The sequence below is a fragment of the Diceros bicornis genome, chromosome 26 (genome assembly GCF_020826845.1).
Source record: "Diceros bicornis minor isolate mBicDic1 chromosome 26, mDicBic1.mat.cur, whole genome shotgun sequence".
Classification (NCBI taxonomy): domain Eukaryota; kingdom Metazoa; phylum Chordata; class Mammalia; order Perissodactyla; family Rhinocerotidae; genus Diceros; species Diceros bicornis.
The window spans coordinates 36,074,392-36,096,895 of record NC_080765.1 but is presented as its reverse complement, the minus strand read 5'-3'; the positions used below and the strand labels follow the sequence as shown (position 1 = coordinate 36,096,895).

General features: G+C 35.9%; 1 protein-coding gene across 8 annotated transcripts in view; it reads left to right on the top strand.

Moving 5' to 3' along the window:
- The window catches only part of MRTFB (myocardin related transcription factor B), a 186,934-nt gene that overhangs the window by 133,351 nt on the left and 31,079 nt on the right, over nucleotides 1–22,504 (top strand). For 7 of the 8 annotated variants that reach the window (XR_009224118.1, XM_058570019.1, XM_058570018.1 and 4 more), the window contains 5 exons: nucleotides 2,807–2,872; nucleotides 4,935–4,990; nucleotides 6,142–6,217; nucleotides 9,957–10,118; nucleotides 11,410–11,588. Coding sequence is in view for 7 of the 8 variants with exons in the window: in XM_058570019.1 (XP_058426002.1) it covers nucleotides 2,807–2,872; nucleotides 4,935–4,990; nucleotides 6,142–6,217; nucleotides 9,957–10,118; nucleotides 11,410–11,588 (539 nt within the window). In the remaining variant the exon portion in view is untranslated. Of the gene's footprint in view, nucleotides 1–2,806; nucleotides 2,873–4,934; nucleotides 4,991–6,141; nucleotides 6,218–6,321; nucleotides 7,636–9,956; nucleotides 10,119–11,409; nucleotides 11,589–22,504 lie in introns of those variants that run through there. The other variant, XM_058570025.1, reaches the window with a different exon arrangement.

The following is a 22,504-nucleotide window of genomic DNA, read 5'->3' as shown; positions in this document are numbered from 1 at the left end:
TTGTTCTGAGAAGAGCCTCTATCAACTTATGAGTGACTAGTTATATTTAATATGAACAAATACTATAATTGTGTTTCAACACTGACCCAAAAGTGGCAATGTACCTCACTCTGGAAGGGCGTTGTGCCTCATATTCAGTATAATGTATCCAGTGGTGCCCACCTATTGGTATAGATGAAAACTAAATCAAGCTGGGTAATCAACAGTCTTAACAACATAACTAGTTATTTGCCTCCTCTTCTATTCATGTTCTTCCTAATGTCTTGGCTTAACAACGGACCTTCCATTCACAGCTGCTGCTGCTCTTCGCCATGTATTCCATACATGCACCTTGCAGTCACTAACAGACACCTAATAGTCTCTTAATAAACGAAGATGCCTGGGGAAGGCTGCCTGCCACAACTGTTTTGAGTAATACTTACAGTGTGATGATATTGCTTCTTGGGAAAATTATATAGGCAATGATGAGAGCATCGATTGGGAAGATTATTCTCCTACCTTTGAGCAGAATGACATAAGTAGGATTGTTCATTTGTTTTGCCATGTAGAAAACTGGATGGAAAACACAAATGGTTCTTGTTTCATTTTTGTTTTATTTTAACTATTGGCGATTAGTGACATGCATTCATTTCATGTGTTACCCTCGTGTTAGCAGATAACTCCACACATCAGCCTGAATGTGTGATTTCTAGTCAAAGATGGTATAGCTGACAGGGCTGCTGTCAAGGTGCATGAGGGCAGCTGACCAATGTACAATCAGGAGACGCTTCAAGACTAACAAGCTGTTATCATCAGTGTTGACTTGCAAATCAAGTGGTTGCAAATGTATCCATCATTCCGAGATGCCATTGCCCAAAATATCTACTGCATTCGATACATTTGTCTCACAAGTGCAGTGCTTTTTTTGTTTGTTTGTTTTAAACCAAAGAAGAGGGCTGTTTATGTTTTCATTACCCTTTCTATTTTACTCCTTTCTTTGAGGATTCCCTCAGGAGAAAGGAAAGCTACTACTGCTAGAGGTTCTCCAACAGACATGGACCATCGTGTTCCAGAAGTGTCAGCCTTTGAACTGGAGATTGTTCTGACCCTTTTCTCCTCTCAGTATTCTTTTCTTGGAATTCTGCCTCTTGAATATGGCCATCTTAATTTCAGACAAGCATTAACTTTAGCATTCATAGAAGAATGTTAGAGGATGCAGGCATTTGGGTACTATCAGATCCACAGTTCATCTCCTTGGTTATTTTTGTTCCTAGTAAAGTACAGTGGGAACATACCATCCTCAATAAACTGTAAGTTATCAGGGAAAAGATCTTTGTCTTAGAGCATAATTGACTCAAAGTATCACAAAACATTTTAATGTGAGAAACATGTGCATATATTTTTTTGACTCATTAAATTTTTCTTTTGCTTTGTGTGATAGAATCTTAATTGCTTCAGTTCTAAATGGGATGTCAGTGAAGCTTTGTGATCCTATGACCGCCAAAAGAAGCAAAAAAAAATCAATATTTAATAAAGGATGACATTCATATCTAGCAATGAATAAGAAAATATTTTTAAAAGCCATTTTACAGTCTAGGCTCTTTTTGAACTATCTCTAAGATTGTGCTCTGCTCTGCAGTAAGCACAAGGGCAAGCAAAAAGCAAAGGATAGGAGGGCAGGGGCCCTGGAGTTTATTGCAAGTGGGAGCCATCACGTGCATTGCATTTGAGCCTGGGTAAGAGACTGGTCCAAGCCAGCCTCTTGTTCCAGCCATCACCCCCTTGCTAGAAAATTCTCTGTCTTCCTTCCCTACCATTTAAGAAATACACATAGGTAAATTATTCTTTTTTTCTTATTGACAACCCTTAAGCAGAACTTAATAATCCTAAACTTGGTTTTCATCCATGGTTTGAAACAAAAATCAAAGTGGAAACTTAAAACTGAGTATAAGGTAAACCAAGAAAAATATTTTTCAGAGTTATTTCATATATTCCTCTTTTTTGAAATTGGCTCCTTTTCCAGATAAAAATATAGAGATGCTATGAAAGGAATCTGCTTGAGGAATCTGGGGGAAAAAATTAGTTTTGATTAAATTTGGCAAACCAGATTTCCACATTTTGTGACATATACCTCATTCTTTACCAGTTCTAATGATTTATTTATTTACTCTTTTTTATTAAAATGATAAGGTTTCAATTGATTTGTGACTTTCTTAGAATTTGTAGAATGAGGTATGGTGTTACATTTGTGCAAAGATTATTAAACTTTAAGCTCTTAATTTAGAAATTTTCCTTTGGGTCGTCAGTAATAGCTCATAGGACTAATTTTTATTATGCAGTTGGCCTTCATTAAAACTATTTAAAGTTTGCTCCAAATGGCGTAATCCCTCCAAATAAGTCAGTCTTTCCTTAAAATAAAGTTTTGCTATTAACTTAAAAAAAAAAAAAACTAAGGCATGTCAAGAAATCTCACGTTTTCATTTCTACAAATAAGACTTTTTTATTAACAAGTCAGTGTATAAGCCAACTGTTTTTATTTGCTGAGTACTATGTGATTGTATTTAAACAGCAAATACTTAGCTTTGTTCATCAAATTAAGATTATTAACTAAACAAAAAATATGCCCAGAGAACATCAGAGTTCACCAAACAGGCAGAAATCACAAACTGAGTTTCTTTTTACAAGTTTGATGGTGCCAGGTAGTATCCGTATTCAGTTATGAAATAGAAGATGTTTGATAAAGCTTAGTTATATTTCTTCTGGAACTTCATAAGTTGGATCCTACAGGTGCCTATAGACTCCAATGGTGATTATTTCCTTTTTACAGTGCTCCAGCTGAGGCTGCAGCAAAGGAGGACGAGAGAACAACTAGTGGACCAGGGCATCATGCCACGTAAGATTTGTGTCATTGTCATCTCTAATGTGATATAACAAAATGGGCATGTCCAAGAAGAACCTGTATCTCACTCTACTTTCAGTTGTATCCATTGAATCAATGTACAGTTACCAAATGAGTTTATAGGGAAAAACTGGGCATCAGCATTGCCAACCTAAGAGAACCATTTAAAATACATTTTGAAAACGAGATGCAGCTTAAAAGATGGACTTGAATTTTATATTATACAAAGAACACTTTTAAAACTCTGTAATTAGGCTAACATCAGTTCTTCAAACTTCAGTGTTTTTTTTAGTTTTGAAATAATTGAAGTAATCGCTCTACATAATGGATCCAATGTTACTTAGACTTGCAAACATAACATAATTAATTAAAAACCTTGTTCTTTAATTTAATTCAAATTAATTATCTTTGATGCTATAGTATGATCTATATAATAAGTGTATCTCAGTTACAAGACTAATAAACATTTTATTTATAATTAATACAATCTTTCTTGCCCAAGTACAGATATTTCCCAAGTACCTCTAGGCTTCATTTCTTCATTTTTGAGAGTTGATTAATTTTAGAATATTTGTCCAAGTTGTCTTTTCTACCTTTAATCACCAAGTTTGGAGGTGATTTTCTGTTTTAGAGAGGAAGAGTGGTTGTGTTGTGTAGGCTGGTAGGATTATTTATATGGATTTTAGTCTAAAAATTGATTTCTCTAAGAGTAACTTACTTGGCTTTAAAAAACCAGAAGGAAATTACAAAATGCATTTATGCATCCCAGTCTTCTGAATCGTTGATACTACATTTTTTTGGTTTATGATAAGGAATGATTTTTCTCTGCAGTAGATAATTTTTCCCAATTAAGTTTTTTTTTCTGGACTACTATTAATTGACTATCTAAATATTTTAAATCTAGCATTGTGAGATAGAGTCAAAAGCTGGTTTGATAATCTGCCAGATTTCTCCACCACTACATTCCTGACTATGAACCAATCAATCAAATAGGATCAAATTATAATGTTTAAGATACCACTGCTAAGCCAATTCTAGTCTGCTTTTGGGAGCTGGTCCTTAGCCAAACCTGTTTCGGCTGGGCTCCTGGAAGTCTGCAGTGCTTCAAGTACCAGAGCTGAAAATTATGTTACGAAGAGCTGATTGGCCACGTCTTGGAGGTAATAGCCCCATCCACATCATCTGACTGCCCACGATTATAGTAAGTGCCAGGTGTTATCAGACAATGGTGGAAATACATACAAAAGATTCTGTAAATATAATTGATAGCAATACTGTAGTAGGTGATATTTTAGTGAACACTGCTTACCCTCACTCTGGGATTCTGGAATATTTAATGTACTAACAGTTAACATATTAAAGAGTCACTATGTCTTTAGAGTGAGTTGCATTGTGGTATGGTAGAAGGAGCATGAACCTTTCAAATTCAAAAATTCTAGATTTAAATCCCCCTTTGACCACCATCTAGCTATATGACTTCAAGAATTCATTTAACCTCTTTGAGTCTTTCATCTGTGCTGGGGCTATACCTACCTTTCAGGGTTATTGTGATGATCAACAACAATATAACCATGATTGACCACAGAGTACAGGGCTAAGCCCATTGTGGGTTCTCAGTAAATGGTAACTCAGATCTGGTTGACATGGAGTGCAGAGTGTCCTCATGTTCAAGCTTAGATCACTCCAAGGTTAAATGTCCTGTGGGCAATAGCTTATATGGCCATTAAGAAGAAAGACCTGTCAGAGAATCATCAAACAGTTCCCTTGGTAGTGGTAATTTTCCCCAGCTATTGGTTGGAACTACTTGCATTGTCATTATGTATGCAATTCTGTTTTAACCGTTCACTTGTTTTATTTGTGAAATACATAATTTTAATTCTGAAACATTTAAGGTTTCAAATTTTGCAGATCTCTTAAAAGAACTGGTAAATAAATGGAACCATAGATGCAAACGAATGAGACTAAGAGGAAACATCAACATGATATACTGTAACATTTGACTGAAGTATTAACTCCTCTATTTATGCCACGGAAACGATTTCTTTTCTTCTCATAGCTTTGAAGAGCCCAGCGGCATTCCACGAGCAGATAAAAAGCTTGGAACGAGCCAGAGTAAGAAATTTCAGTTTAAAATGTTCTACTTCTCTCTTTTGTTTTAAAGTGACTGGAGACAGGTAGCAGTCTTACTCCTAAATATGTCAGTAGAGGAAATGTAGCGTATTTTCAGGATATATAGTGTATAAAGTAATATATTCCGCGGTAGTTTTATCTTGGAGGTTTGTGGACAATACATGACATTCAAATTTTGTTCTTTTAAAACCAGTAACTAGCTTTGTACATAAAGGACAAGTCACACTTCTTCACTTTCTAGCTTTCAGGGCGTAACAACAGTTTTTAGAGTCATAATGGAGTAATTCTGCCATTTGTTACCCCTGGAGGCAGACAGCCCAAGTGATATACTGACACCAGATCCTTAGTTGGTTTCCTTATTGGGTCTATGTTACCTGTACATTGGAGCAAGGGTAGGAGAATTTGGAATGAAAAAATATTGCTGCATTCAACTCTGCTTTATTCTTTGAGATGACTCCATCTAGTTGCACATTAAACTGATGTTTGTTATTTTTCTTTAAAAAATACCATTATGCACATTCATTATTTTTGTTCTAGGGAAAACTTCTATCATGTGATATGAAAGTAAGCATGTTCCAAAAGTTCCTTAAGAATTTTCCCAGGATGCAGGAATCATCTCTCAGAGTCTTATAAAATATAAAACCCATTTTAAAGCCCTGTTGTTTAGAGTTGAGTACAGTTCTGAATAAGAAAATATGATCAAGGATGTGAACTCATCAAAGAAGATACATTAGGATTTTTAGGAAGTTTGTTATCTAGGTGGATTTTTACTTGACCTGAAGTGTAGATTTTATTAATTTAGATACTCAAATGATCAGAATCCTATGTCTGTTCAAAAATCATCTTCAAAATTCTGAGCCTTTGCCTTTTTTAAGTTTTAAAATAAAAGTCTATAAAGTGCTTACTTTATACCAGCTACACTTCAAGTTCCTGTACGATTTTGAAGGCTGCAATTTAAATTATGTATTGGATGATAATTTCTCATAGTACTGATTTCTACTCTTTTCTTCCTCTCAAAATCATGACAAAAAGGGTATACAGTTTATTTAAATGGGGTACCTTGAGAAAATTGTAAAACCACAGTAAGTCATAAACAATTTATGGTAAGACTTTCTCGTTATTTTTTTCTTAAGACTGAAAACTTTTTGAAACACAAGATTCGGAGCCGACCAGATCGTTCTGAACTTGTCAGGATGCACATTTTAGAAGGTAAAGGTTTTATTTCTGCTTATTTTGCTGCATTTTCTCAAGAAAAGATGTGAGAATTCCACCATTTCCATTTATTCCCATTTTAATAACTTTTTACCCCACAGGCTGACATCCTCCAAATTGGATAGCAACATGAAGACCCAAAGCTAAAATGTTATGTTAGATACATGGGGAAAGTTTGATTCTCCAAATAACCAATTGATGGACTGAGTCTTCCCCACCAGCTGGTGCCATAGGTATCTCTACCATACTGTTCTGGAAAAACATTTTCGGTCCAGAGGATTTCTGCATCAGTGAGGGACATGTGCCTGCTCTTTAAGTAATAAGAGTACCATAGCCACAAATCTAACCTTAAATTTTCAGCTACTTGGGCCCTATTATGTCTGCCTGGTACAATGCCCACACCTAACATTTTCTCTTTGTTGCTGCTTACCCACAACAATCTAGCTTGATCTGACCATTATCATAAACACCCTCTACTCAGCGCACCAAATTTTCTCCATGATCTAGCCTCATCACTTATGAAATTGGTAGAGAGAGTTCCATTCCATCTTTGGTGAGACACATGGCTTAGACCAGGGGTTTTTCTCTCTAAAGACAGAGCATTCTTGAAAGCCGGTATCTGCACCATAAATTCCCAAGTTACATTTTCTTTCATTGTTTTGCTTCTCTAACTTATTGAGCAAGACTAGGAACTTGACCCTGTGATAGTCTTGAGTGTGTTAAACCTTGAGAAGATATAGAAAGAATCTGAAAACTTCTCAAACGTTTAGAGACAATTATCAGGCAGAAGGAAGATAAGATTTGTTCTCTCTGGCATAATGATAGAGTTAGTATTAGAATTAGATTGACATTACAAAACACTCAATTGTAACTCAACATAAGGAATAATATCCTAAAGGTCAGACATGTCCAAAAATACAATCTTCAGGAAGTGATACAGTTGCCACTATTAGAGGTGTTTGTTCATCGGCCAGCAAGCTAGATACCAGAGACCCAATAAGTGAGCCAGTTGGATGCCTGCCTTCATGGAGCTTACATTCTAGTGGCAGAGACCAATAATAAACAGGCAAACAAATGAATTCCAGATTGTAAAAAGTGCTCTGTGGGGGATGCAGGCTGCTGTGATAAGGAAGAAGCACAGGCTGACACCACGTTAAGGATGCTGTAAAGAAGCTCCAAGCATCAAGTTGGTCTCCATAATCCCAACTAGGGTCTCTTCTAATGCAAAGAATCTAGGATTATGTGACTATCTTCATATCTGAGGCAGGAGGTGAGAGGTATATACCTTTCTCTACTTTGGGTTGTGTTCTGAGAAGTCTACTGGACTGAAAAAGCTTTTCCAGAACTCCAGTGGTAGGGTAGGAGAGACTATCAGCTGTCAGGGATAAGTGATCTTCAAAGAAGCAAGTTTACTGGTAAGTAACTGGGTAAATGGCCTGAAAATATCTTGACCTATAAGGGACATTTTTGTAGGAACAATGCTGTCTGTTTCAACTTGCCTTCTAACTATAACGGGCTTTATTAATGTAATTAGAACCAAGGCAAATACATTTAACTATCAAAAGAAATCATCTTTGCTTTTGTTAAAAAAAAAGACTACCCAACATTTAAAAACCTAATCATGTATATGAATGAACCATAAGTGACATCTATTCTCAAGTTAGGTGTTTTGTTTTTTGTTTTTTGTTTTTTGTTTTTTGGTGTGGAAGATCAGCCCTGGGCTAACATCCATGCCAATCCTCCTCTTTTTGCTGAGAAAGACTGGCCCTGGGCTAACATCTGTGCCCATCTTCCTCCATCAAATTGGGATTTTTGAAGTAAGAAAGAATGTGTCACCTATAATTTTAAAAATACCTTAAAACCACCCCCCAACTTATTTTAACGTTATCCTAATTTTGATTGGATTGGATGTTTGGCAGACAAAAGTCTAAATTATTTTCTGAAGTTCAGCAGCTAAAATCCAGCCTCAGCCTCATAGAAATGAGGAGGTAATAAGACTAGGAATAGAAACATACCAAAATGCCAGCCTCTAATTACTTGCTTTTGGAATATTTTCTTCCCAAATCACTCTTAGGTTGATATTTAAATGCTTTTGTTAAGATCTAGGTAGGATAATCTGCCTTTCTCCTCTCTCCCCTTAACACCATCCAAGTGCTATCAGGAACATATTTGGGAAGAAAATCCCTACCTATCATCTTCCTATATGGCTATAAGTGTTTTATCTAATAAAATTGGGGCCACAGTTGCTTATACAGGAAAATTATAAATGTGAGATGGGCTCACATGTTATTTTAACTTAGAGAAGTGTGCATTTATTTGCCAATATTCTGAACTAGGGCTAGGGCCTTCACTTTGGGGAAGGCTTTAATGAATGGAGTTTACATCATCTTTCTTGCATAAAACATAGCCATTGTACGTGACCTACGATTTCCATTTATGGTAGAACAAAAATTTAAAGACATTTGAAAAGCAATCTGAGTTTAAAAATCCTAGATTTTACAATTTTTTCCCAAATCTTTTACAGTTGTTAGTTGCCCCAATTTGACAGTGATTTTTTTTTTAATGATTCACCTTTATTAAGTCTTTCCAAAGCATTTAACTTAGGTTTCCAAGATATAATAATTTTCTTTTTGAAGTTTATCATTTTCCCGTAATGTTTAGTTAAATTAGGTATTGACAATAGCAGTCACAAGAGATATGAACTATTTTGTGGACAATCAAGGTTGACTTTTGGTAAGCATATAACTCAACAAATGGAAAGAGAAGTGCTCAGATGTGCTGGAGATTAGTGTGTCAGTCCTGGACTTTTCAGTGAGCTTTGGATTTCAGCCAGGATATTTTACCTACAGAATGGAAAACAGCAGTTAATCCTGAGATTACTTATGGGGAATTTCATTAAAAGACCTACTGTATAATTTAAGAAACAGGCAACTTTCAACTCAGAAATTTGGGTTTAACACTTCATCATTATTTTTAATCAATGATAAACATTATTTAGAACAATGGAATAAAATGTTAATGAGTTACCAAAAATACAAGTAATTGACAGAATTAAGCAAATGAATGAGTTATGATTTATAGTAGCTTCACATCTGTTGTACACCTTTATGCATTTGTAAGTAAATGAGTTGATGCTTCTATAGATCATTAATTACCATGTAATTGAATGTTCCTAACAGACACAAGGTTATATATTCAGAAATAAACCCAAATTCTTTATTATGATGCTGGACTCTGAGACACACAGGGATCAATCCAAGAGTATAATTTCTAGCTCTTCCCATTGACTCCTGCAGAGAGTCTTATATCCTAAGATGTAATGTCTCCCCTCTAGGAATTGACTTTCCAATGAAGCCAGATCTAAAACTGTAAACTTCTTGAGCCACGGACCACATCTGTCTTGTTAATCCTCTGTATCCCCAATACCTAATAAATGTGAATTTGACCCTCCTATCATAAATGAGCAATAGCAGTACCCCATTTTTGGCTTGAGTTTATGTTAATTTGAGTCTGAGAGCATCCATCCTGTATAGACAATATAAAGCTGGATATCCAGGACTGAAAATATAAAATGTATACTGGAGCACTCGTAAACAGTCATTTTCTCTTTCCATGAATATGTTGAGAACACATAAATATGTTTAACCAGTTTAAATTAAATTAGTTGGCCTGAAATAACATTAATGAATAGAGATAGTAATTCAAGTAATGGTTAAAACTGTGTTTCCTCTTTTAGAAACATTTGCAGAGCCATCCCTGCAGGCTACTCAGATGAAGTTGAAAAGAGCTCGACTAGCTGATGATCTGAATGAAAAGATTGCTCAAAGACCTGGTCCTATGGAGCTGGTGGAGAAAAACATCCTTCCTGTAGACTCCAGTGTTAAGGAAGCAATTATAGGCAAGACTCTAAAAATTTGCTATTTTCTGGGAGAAGGAAAAAATAAAACAAATTTGATTAAAAAGACCAACACCAATCATAAGTATTGTTTTCTGGGTGAATGAGAAATTGATTAAAACTCACACTGATTCCCATTATTATTGTTATCATATTATGTATTGTAAGACTAGCATCTCTTACCAATTAACACAGATTCCTCTTGTTACCTCTGAAGTTTAAGTCTTTAAGTTCTGGTTTCGTTATCATGTTTTCTAAGTTAAACTTAATGTGTTATACTGTTTAGTTTCTGTTGTTTTTTGTTTAAGATTTTTATAAACTTTTCATTACTTTAGTTCTATTTACTTCTAGGAAAGATAAAGAAAAGTAGCTTGTTCAATGTTAGTTCAGCAAGGTGAATAGCAGATGAGTGTAGATGTATTCATTAAGAATGGTAGCATCTGTCCATTTTATCCCAATCTTATCATACTTAGTTCCTAATGTTTCCCTTTTTTTTTCTGGCATAACCTTTAGCAGAAAAAAATTTTTTTCCAGAATAATGCCACTTATTCTGCAAGCAATTTTGAAAAGTTAATATCCTACTTTAAAAACTCTTATAGTTTCCATTACTCATGGGGCACTTCATATTTTACATTAGTATGAGTTTAAATCTTAGGCAATTTGTAGTCAATAATTCTAAGTAATATAGTCAACTGTGATTCCATTCAGTCCCAAAGAGATGGACCCCAAAAGGTAAGCTGTCAGTATAGCTGGGCTGCTCTTTCCAGTGGGACTTATTAACAGATACCCAGTCATAGCCCCATTTTCCCCATTGCCTCATAATGTTTTTTAACAGCTAGATTCCAAATCAGAATCCAGACAAGGTCCACACGTTGCCTTTGGCTGATATGTCTCTTAAATCTTAATCTCTTGGGTGGGTCTTCCTCCTCCTTTCTTTTCTTACTATTTATTTGTTGATGAACAGGCTTGTTTTGTCCTCTAGCATTTCCACATTCTGGATTTTACTGATTGCATTTGCATCCCCAGGTGTCATTAAAAACATTCTTGTCTCCTGTACTTCCTGTAACTAGTAGTTGGATCCAAAGGTTTGATCTGATTCAGGTTAGATTTATTTTCCCCCAAGTATTCACCATAGGTAGTGGTGTGTTCTTCCATTGGGAAGTACATTATGTTCAATTGGTTTTTTTTTTACCAGCTCCTTAAGTTCTTAGAATAAACAATGTTTCTCCTTCTTTTTCATTTTAAGCTCGGTATGCCAAGGCCAAGATAAGTTAAGAATCATTTCTTTCTTTAGGCGTTGGGAAGGAGGACTATCCCCAAACTCAGGGCGATTTCTCATTTGACGAAGACAGCAGTGATGCTTTGTCTCCAGACCAGCCAGCCAGCCAGGAGTCACAGGGGTCAGCTGCGTCCCCAAGTGAGCCAAAAGTTAGTGAATCGCCATCTCCTGTGACTGCAAACACTCCAGCCCAGGTATCACCTTTCTTGTTTTTAACCCCTTTAATAGAGAAAGTGCCCTGTTTTTTATATATCAAGGTAATACATTTTCACCAGAAGAAAAGTCTGCAAGTGCTGAAAAATATAGATTTTCACCTGTCATGCAAACACTGTTAACCTTTTTCAATAGATTCTTACATTTTATTTCTGTTCTATATACACATTTTTATTTGACAAATGGTTTTGTAACTCACATTTTAAAAATTTTCACATAACTCTTTTTTGAGCTATAATTCACATACCATAAAATCCACCCTTTTTTTAATCATCTACACCATTTTAAAGCCTATAGTTCAATAGTATTAAGTATACTCACATTGTTGTGCAACACTCTCCAGAACTTTTCATCTTGCAAAACTGAAACTATACCAGTTAAACAACAAAACCCCATTCCTCCCTCCCCCAGGCCCTGGCAACCACCATTCTATTTCTGTCTCTATGATTTAGATATCTCATATCAGTGGAATCATACAGTATTTGTCTTTTTGTGACTTGCTTATTCTACTTAACATAATGTCCTCAAGGTTTATTCTTGTCATAGCATGTGACAGGATCTCCTTTGTTTTTAAGGCTGAATAATATTCCATTGTATGGATATACCAAATTTTGTTTATCCATTCATGAGTGGACTTTTGGGTTGTTTGCATCTCTTGGCTCTTGTGAAGGATGGTGCTGTGTACATGAGTGTGGAAATAACTCTTCAAAAGACCCTGCTCTCAGTTCTTTGGAGCATTACCCAGAGGTGGGATTGCTAGATCATATGGTAGTTCTATTTTCAGTTTGTTAAGGAACCTCCATAATTTCTCCACGGTGGTTGCACCATTTTGCACTCTCACCAACAGTGCACAAGGTTCCGATTTCTCTACATCCTCGCCAACACTTATTAATTTCTGTTCCTTTCAGAGTTGCTATTCTAATAGTGTGAGGTGATATCTCCTTATGGTTTTGATTTACATTGCTGTAGTGATTAGTGATGTTGAGCATCTTTTCATGTGCTTATTGGTCATTTGTATATCATCTCTGGAGAAATGTTTATTTTTTATTTTTTTAAATTTTTTCCTTAAGACATTCTTTTTTTTTTTTTTGAGGAAGATTGGCCCTGAACATCTGTTGCCAATCTTCCTCTCTTTCTTTTTCTCCCCAAAGTCCTAGGACATAGTTGTATATCCTAGTTGTAGGTCCTTCTAGTTCTATGTGGGACGCCGCCTCAGCATGGCTTGATGCGCGGTGAGTAGGTCCGCACCCAGGATCCGAACTGGTGAACCCCAGGCCAGCGAAGCAGAACACGCAAACTTAACCACTACGCCACTGGGCCAGCCCCTCCTTTGCCCATTTTTTAATCACGTTATTTCTGTTTTTTGTTGTAGCGTTGTGGGAGTTCTTTATATATTCTGGATATTAACCAGATATATCAGATATATAATTTGCAAATATTTTCTCCCATTCCGTGGTTTGCCTTTTCACTCTCTTGATAGCGTCCTTTGATGCACAGAAGTTTTTACGTTTGATGATATAGTTCCATTTGTCTATTTTTGGTTTTGTTGCCTATGCTTTTGTTGTCATACTAAGAAATCATTGCCAAATCTAATGTCATGAAGCTTTTCCTCTCTTTTCTTCTAGGATTTTTATAGTTTTGGATCTTACATTTAGGTCTTTAATCCATTTTAATTTTTGTATATGATATAAGGGTCCAACTTCATTCTTTTACATGTGGATATCCAGTTTTCCCAACACCATTTGTTGAAAAGACTGTCCTTTCCTCATTGAATGGCTTTGGCACTCTTGTCAAAGATCATTTGACCATATGCATAAAAAGTTTACTTGTGGGCTTTCTGTTCTATTGCATTGTCTTTTTGCCATTACACACCGTTTTGATTATTGTAACTTTGTAGTAAATCACTATAGGGAGTGTGAGACCTCCAACTTTGTTCTTTTTTTTCAAGACTGTTTGGGCTGCTTGAGGTCCCTTGAGATTCTGTATGAATATTAGGATGGATTTTTCTATTTCTGTAAAAAATGGCACTGGGAAAATTCATCCTTTTAAAATGTTCAATTTAATGGTTATTAATATATTCTCAGAGCTGTGCAACTATCACCACTGTCTGACTCCAGAACATTTTCATCATCCGAAAAAGAAACCTATACCCGTTAGCAGTCACTCACCATTACCCACACTCCACCCAGCTCTAGGCAACCATCAGTCTACTTTCTATGTCTGGATTTGCCTGTTCTGGACATCTTCTATAAATGAAATCATACAAGATGTAGTCTTTTGTGTGACTAGCTTCTTTCACTTAGTAAAATGTTTTTAAGGTTCATCCATGTTGTAGCATGTATCAGTACATCATTCTTGTTACAGCTGAATAATATTCCATTGTATCAATATACCATATTTTGTTTATCTTTTCATCACTCAAGAGACATTTGTTTTGGAAATTTGGCTATTACAAATAATGATGCTATGAATGTGTGTGGACAAGTTTTTACGTGGACATGTTTTCATTTCTCTTGGGTGTATACCTAGGAGTGGAATTGCTGGGTCTATGTGTAACTTGCTTTTATACCTTAATAATAATCATAGTGGTGTTTCCTTGTTGATAAATATACATTTATAACATTTTAATGGCTGCATAGTATTCAAACTGAACTGATATGATATATCTCTTTTAACCAATTCCCTATTGTTGGTTATCTAGAGTCGTTTCCTGTTTTTCACTCTTATACACACAATAAGAGCCCCTGTTGTATTCTCACACATTTGCTACACCCTGATTTTTTATACATACATTGTTGGGCACTTGTCTGATTACTTCTTTGGATAAATTACCAGATACTGAAATGGACTTGGACCTTTTGTTAGGCAAAAAGGGTAGGCACTTTAACTGCCTTCGGGAAGGTAATACAGATTTCCACAGTCATTATGTCTTTACCACAAGTAAAGTAATATCATTATTTTAAACCTTGCACACTGTTTAAGATCTGAATGTTTTAACTGGCTCCTTGATTTTGGTTAGATTGAATTCATTTGTTCAACAAACATTTACTGAGCACCTATTATGTGTCGGACTGCATTGGGAACTGAGAATCTAGTGCATGCAAAAGAATAATAAATATTTTTTTATAATTGCATTTTTTATAATTGCATTTTTTATAATTGCATTACAATTGAAAATTCACATTTCTTATTTTTTAATGAGTGTTCATGTTTCTTTAGGTTTTATAAGAACTCCTATGCTGCACATAATTGTTGTTTTTTTAATCTCTCCTTATAGTGTTTTTGCCTTATTGAAATTTTAATAGTATTCAGTTATTTTAAAATCAAAACTATTGAACTATTTAATGGAACTGGTCGAGTTCAGCAGAAAATGTTCTTTTTAAGGTCTAATATCATAGAATTTTTGAGTTGGAATTTAGCAATTATCTGCCTCAACTCTTCTTACACCAGAGGAGGCCTGGGTTCAGAGAGGTATGGAAGTTTGGTGATTAAAAATGTTTGCATATTTTCTTACAGCATTTCTTGTCATTCATGAATATCTGTTAGGGATTATGTCTTTCAACATTATTTCCTTCATTGCACTTATTACCATGATCTGAAATATATTAATTTGTTTATTGTGTCTATTCCTCCAACTAAAACGTGAGCCTTTGAGGAGAAGGACTTTGACTCTCAGAGGACAAAGGCTACTTTAGAGTGTGTGTGTACCCTCAGCATCTAGCACAGGGCCTGGTACAGAAAGTCCTCAGTGAGTGTTGAATTCAGCGCCACGAGCACTGACTGACGCCCTCTTGTAGAAGCAGTGTTTGTGTTCTTCCATTTGAGAGTAGAGCCTCTCCAGCTGGATTCATCAAAGGTAGTGTGGGAGCTACAGTTCATATTCTGTCAAAGTTTACAGGGCAAGAGTGACTGGCCCCTCAGCTTTGCTGGAACCTGGCCTGGAAGAAGGATGAGGGTCAATGACCAGCCCACAGTCTGAGATGTAAGCAAGCAGAAAGAGAGAGCAAGGGAGACCAGCCCCTACTGTATTCTCACATATTTGCTGCACCCTGGTTTTGAGCTTTAAAAATAGGGCTAAAAAGAATGTCAAGTATGCGAATAAATACCATTAAAAAACAGTTCTACTTATCCATTTGGGTTGTTTGTTCTCTGCTTCTGTCTGAGTAGGTCAGGATATCAGACAGCTATTAGCATGGCTTTAGTTTTTAGTAACAGAATTTTTGTTACCTCAGCCATCTTGCCTGGTAATGGCTTCATGACAGTTCCACCTGTGTAAGGGGTTATTTTTCCCTGTGTTGCCTATACTATTATGTTTTTTACTTTGCTCTTAAAGCTTGGTCTCTAGCTAAGTTTATGAGTGAGAAACTTTAACCAGAGACAGTCCCACCCAGGGGGCTGACATTCCAGAATTCCTTGAAGGAAAAAAGCAGTGTTTCTTGAAAAATAAATATGATCTGTTTATTGCCAGTGCAACACATACTAAGCCTGGGGTCATTCCTGACTTTAAGCATTAGTTTTTACAGCACTCCTTAGTATTGCTGCAGAGCCAGTTCTGCCTGCTACGTGTAGACCATTAACAGTCTGCTTTCTGTCTGTCAACTAGGCCTGTGGGGAAAGACCCGCTTTAGAGAATGGTACACTCCCTACTTACACATTCAAGTAAAAGAACCTGGAATCAGGGCTGGCTTGCTGCAACTTTACCTGTTACATGATTTCTGTACCATATACTTTCTTAAATTGTGCGTCCTTCATAAAATTCCCTTGTATTAAGTATTTTAGTGTTAAAAAGTAAGGAATCTGATACAGATTCTTTTTATTATACTTTTATTCATGCAATTAAAGAAGCGTCTCCCTGTTAACTGTGCTATATTAATGTCAGAGAAAGATAATCCTTAAGTAGGATTATAAGTGTGTTGTACCCTTTTTTTCTTTTTGTTTTTTTAATCAACCGCAGAGGCAGACTTGATGATGCCTGTAAAGTCTTTGGGATTTTTGTGTCATCTAGAAGTGATAATTAGGTTTTGTTTTGGCAAATTTTGTACTTTAATTATTTTCACTGTTATCCACTGTTTGTTTATAGAGTTTGTCTAGCCATCTCACTTGATAGATAATTACTTTCACATTTATAGTTCAAGAGTACCTGACAACGTTGCTTCTCAGTAGACATGAATTTTCCAGAGAGCAGGGATGTCCCCTTATTTTATCTTAGTAACCTCATATTGAACACACAGGTCCAACACGCAGCAATTGCATATTGCTTTAATGAAGGAAAACCCTCAGAGATTATCTCTGCAATTTATTTTTTCCTGCTTTAAAATTATCACTGTACCCCCCAAAAACGTCAGTCTCATCACTAGTATTAAAGTAGTCCTTATAAAGCAAAGATAATAAGAAAGCAACATAAACTTATTGTTTTTTGGGTGTTCTTTAAAATGGAAACTCAGCGTAAGGATTTGATGGTAACTTTAGTTACTATAGACCACTGGTCCTCAAATTGCCGTAATGAAGGACTAGTGTGTGTGTTTTATATAGTTTGTTTAATTTCCAATGCATTGTGGACTAATCCTCTTATACAATATAATAAAAGTGTGGAGTAACATCGAATTTCCCTAAGACTTCTTGTACTTGTCTCAGGCAGGTAACAGAGGTGCACAGATGCACTTTGAGTAGCTCTGCTGTAGATTTCGCTTTGCTTCTTGTTTACCTGAACCAGGTTTCTTCATGTGTTGATTAATCATCATTTTTGTGCTACATGTTTAATCCTATGGCTTAAATACATTTTTCTAATTTCTCTGTTCAATTTTTTTTATACTTGGCTGAATATAAAGTTCAAGGCCAGCGCAGGGAAGTTCTTTTAGCTTCTTTAAAAGTTATATTTGCAGATAATTAGTTGAGAGAAAGGCTCAAAATTTCTTTATGCCTTGCTTTATTCCAAAATGCCTTATGACATCTAGTCTCCTTAATTCTTTTTCAGAACACACAGATAGATACCACAGAGGATTAAGTTCTACAAGAAAGTAATCAAATAAAAGAAACATTCCCTACAAAAAAATTTTTAACACATAATATCTAGGTAAAGAACAGATTTTCCAGGCAATTGTCCTGCGATCCCAGTGCTAAAATGCTAATGACCTCATAATGTGAACAGCACAGTACACCATCAAAATGTAAATTTTAATGGTGAAAAAATTTTTCTTTGAAATATGTATTTCTCTGTGGTCTATAAGAGATTAAAACTGCTTTTCCTTGGACTTTTGTCTTTTCAATTCTGGTCAAAGTACAGCTGGAAAGGAATTTGCCAAAATATTAATAGAATACACATCACATATTGGAGCTCAATATATTTTACACTTAAGCAACTCTTGAACAATGGAAAGCTGTAGAAAATTAAGAACAGCTAGCCACATGTGGGTACCAGGAGCTGTTACACTGGTCCTTTTAATCTGAAGACTTTCTCTAGCGATTTCTTAAGCCGTTTAATTAACCATTTATTATAAACACCCAGATGTTTAACTGTGTAATCGACAGGGTCTGTGTTAATTTTCAAAGCCTGTCCTACAAGGACAAAGCCTGTGCTGAATTCAAAGTAGTGCTGAAAGGGAGCTTTGTTGGTCAGTTACTCTGCATGTTTTCAAGAAGACAAGCTTAGGAGAATTTGGTAAACTATTTTTTTCCCATTGTATCAAGTAAATTTCAGGTAGATGACCTTTTGCCAAATAATACAGAAACCATAGGTTTAAGCTAACAAAGAGAAAGAGCAAGGTCTAATAGGTAAGCCATGTACGCATATATTAAATAATAAAAATTAGACTAACTTTTATAACAAATACTTATCAATAAAAGCTTGAATGGGGCATCAAATATTTTTACTGTAATTTCTATTGTTACCCCTTCAGTTATGCTTTTTATAACATATATATCAAGAGGACTCGGCCACTATTAATACTTAGATTTTGGGTTGGTTTCCAGCATTAACTGTGAAGTTACATTCCATCCCAATTCTTAACTCAGTTCTCCTGTGACCGGTAGGGAAGTGCCTAAAACAGTGCATTATGCAGAATAAGCCTTTCCTATTTATTTATAAATAAATGTTTATTAAATATAATTGAGATGATAAAAAATAATGGCCAGCATTTGCTGAGCACTTACTTGAGCCAGGCACTGAGCTGCTTGCTTTATGTGTATTACCTAGGGCAGATGTCGTGAGAAAAGAGCACATCCATCTGGCCCGCACAGGATTGGAACTAATGACTTTGTTCTTATTAGGCCAACAGTTTGAGATTCTTCTTAAGACTATTTTCCAACTCATCATCTTGTATCATCCTGTTGTGACTCATAGCGACAACTGTTATTTGTATTACTTAAGAAATACATACATAACATTATTTCCTCAACTATATATTCTACTCAAGTATCATAACTCAGTTACCAAAAATGAATAATGATAATTCTAATACTTATTATGCTTCCATATTCTAGCCCCTAACGGTCACTTTGACTAACTTGTGAATCACCAGCATGGTCACACCAAGGTTGTAATAGATATTCTACATGATTCTGGAGAATATAATAAGTAGTATGTGACAACTTTATAAAGAGGACTGTATTTAAATAGGGTGGACATTGGCTCTAGGGTTTCCAAAGTTGATCTAATGTATTAGTGAAATTTTATGTTGATCCTTCTATGAAGTTACCACCAAAAGTAAGAGATTCATTAATGATTAGAGTAGGCTTGGTACTCTACCTGGCTAATCACCCTTCTGCTTTATGGCATTATTTTAGTAGTTATAGTATTGGCTATACTTGAACTATTAGAAATTAGAAGTACTAAATAAATAGACTCACATTTGAGATTTTTGTGCATATATTTGCATGGTTAACACTGTCTCCCAAGTGGTAGAAAATCTCACTATAAAAGATAATGCACGTCAACAATAGGGCAGAATAGGAAGGTCCAGGCCCCCATTCTCCCACAGAAACATTAAATAAACTACAGACTGACTAAAATAACTTTATAAGAGCTCTGGGAACCAGTCAGAGATCTACACCAACCAAGCATACGCCCCATCAAGAAAAAGCCACATTCATGGGCCGGCCCCGTGGCTTGGCGGTTGAGTGCGCGCGCTCCGCTACTGGCGGCCGGGGTTCGGATCTGGGCGCGCACCGAGGCACCGCTTCTCCAGCCATGCTGAGGCTGCATCCCACATGCAGCGGCTGGAGGGATGTGCAGCTGTGACATGCAACTGTCTGCTGGGGCTTCGGGGAAAAAACAAAAAGGAGGAGGATCGGCACGGATGTTAGCTCAGGGCGGATCTTCCTCACAAAAAAAGAAAGAAAGAAATCCACATTCAAAAAGTAGAAAATGTCATGGCATTTTATTCACCCTTGCCCACCCTTCTCCCCAGCATGGCATGATCAGAACTAAGGCAACAAAAGAAAAGGAAAAATAAATAATTAGGTTTCATCAAAATTAAAAACTTCTGTGCATCAAAGGAGACACTATCAACAGTGTGGAAAGCAACCCACAGAATGGGAGAAGATATTTTCAAATCATATATCTGATAAGGGATTAATATCTGGAATATGTAAAGAACTCCCACAACTCAACAACAAAAAAAAACAACCTGATTAAAAAGTGGCCAAAGGACTAGAATAGACATTTTTCCAAAGATAAACAAATGGCTAAGAAGCACATGAAAAGATGCTCAACATCACTAGTCACCAGAGAAATGCAAATCAAAACCATAACAAGATATCACCTCACACTATTAGAATGGCAGCTAGCAAAAGAACAGAAATTAACAAGTGTTGGCAAGGATGTGGAGAAATTGGAACCCTTATACACTGTTGGTGGGATTGTGAAATGGTGCAACCACTGTAGAAAATGGTATGGTACTTCCTCAAAAACTTAAAAATAGAATTATCATATGATCCAGCCATTCCATTTCTGGATATGTGCCCAAAAGAGTTGAAAGCAGGGACCTGGACAGGTATTTGTATACCCGTGTTGATAGCAACATTATTCACAACAGCCAAAAGGTAGAAGCAACCCAAGTGCCTGTTGACAAATGAATAGATAAACAAAATACAGTCATGTACAAAATAACAACATTTTGGTCAACAACAGACCACATATACAACGGTGGTCCCATAAGATTAGTGGCAGATAGCCCAGGCGTATAGTAGGCTATATCACCTAGGTTTTTATAAGTATACTCTATGATGTTTACACAACAACAAAATCAAAGAAATTTTGACACATACTACAACATGGAGGAACCTTGAGGACATTATGCCAAGTGAAATAAGCCAGCCACAAAAGGAAAAAAGTTATGATTCCACTTACGTGAAGTACCTAGAATAGTCTCATAGGTACATAAGGTGAACTTAGTTAGGCCTCAGTGGCAATTTAAACATATTTCAAGCATTCTTTTAAGATTTTAACATATTGCTCAATTTACTGTGGGACAGAATATGTGTAGTATCCTTTATAGCTTGGCTATTCTTTTAATCCTTTTTGGAATACTGTAATTTCAGAAATACTAATGTTTAGATTTTTTTGGTAACTAGCAGCTAGGATCCTAACATCTAGATGTGATCTAAGATTTTGGAGGGGAAGGAGGTCCTTTCTAAGGCACATAAAAAAGATTGCCAAAAGATAAAGAAGAGTTTGGATATTTCTCCCTTTTCAACCAGAATTTATCTTCAGATTAGGTAAAGTTAACAATCACTGTATCTCAGCTGAGTTATTTTCGGGTTATGGTGGAGTGGTTTTCTAGGTTAGCAAAGTCACGCCAAGATACCAAAAGAGCTAATAAGATGAGAGTATGAGTAATCAAGGCCAAAGTCAATTAGGCAGAGTCTAGAAATATAGGCAAAACATTTTCATAAATATTACACGATACCACATTCATGCTCCTCGGTTATTTTTCAAATTATTAACACTGACTCTGTCAAATGCATCGTTACTGTCAATCAGTGGGGTAAAACAGCTTGCCAGGCTAGGAGACTTTATCTGCAAGGAAATACATATATATATCAAAATTCAAATGTTGATATGCATTTGCATATGCATACTCATAATGATGATTATGCTCCTTCATCTGCCTGTTATTTAGTAGCCAAGGAATGTTTTTCCCCTGTGTGAAAATTGATCCAGAGATAAGTATCCTCAGTTCTAAAAAATGTGCGAAGTGAAAGGAAAACAAATAACATAAAACCATATCCCTTAAAGCAGTGATCAGCTGGCCATCTTCTCTCACTTCATATCAGAGGCTCATGGCCAGCTCTCTCAGGGCCATTTGGGGGCAGAAGTCAGCCTGGAACAGAGGTGTCAAGACTCTTGGATAAGTCCTTTCCTTTCATTTCTGTTTGAAAATGAAATTGAGTATAGCTGTCTTTAAAAAGTCAAGTTTTTATATTGTCAACACTTACTAATAATTACTTAAAAGCTGAAATCAATGGCACAATGAAAACAAACCTTAAAGAGGGCACCGACATGAGCATGCACAATTAATTGCACACTCACACACATAGAATCTCAGTTGGGCTTGAGAGTGTGACCTAGCGTGAGTAAAGCCACAAGGAATTTCCATTCACTCATTAACAGATATTCATTGAGTAACTAGTATGCACCAAGCTTCATATTTCTTGCTGCTGATAGCCCTCTGAGTTTTCAGGTCATTTATTTTAAGAGGGAAAATACAGTTTGCTATTTTTAAACCCAAATAACTTCAACAAGAGAGTTGATTTTGATTGTTGTAATGAATTTGAGAGTTGTTCCAGGAAGTGGAAGTAAAAAAGGAAGACATTTTTCCTTAAAATAAAGCTAGTAATAGTAAGTCCTAGTAGTAATCAATATGCAACAGTTAGCTGATTTATTATAATAATAATATCT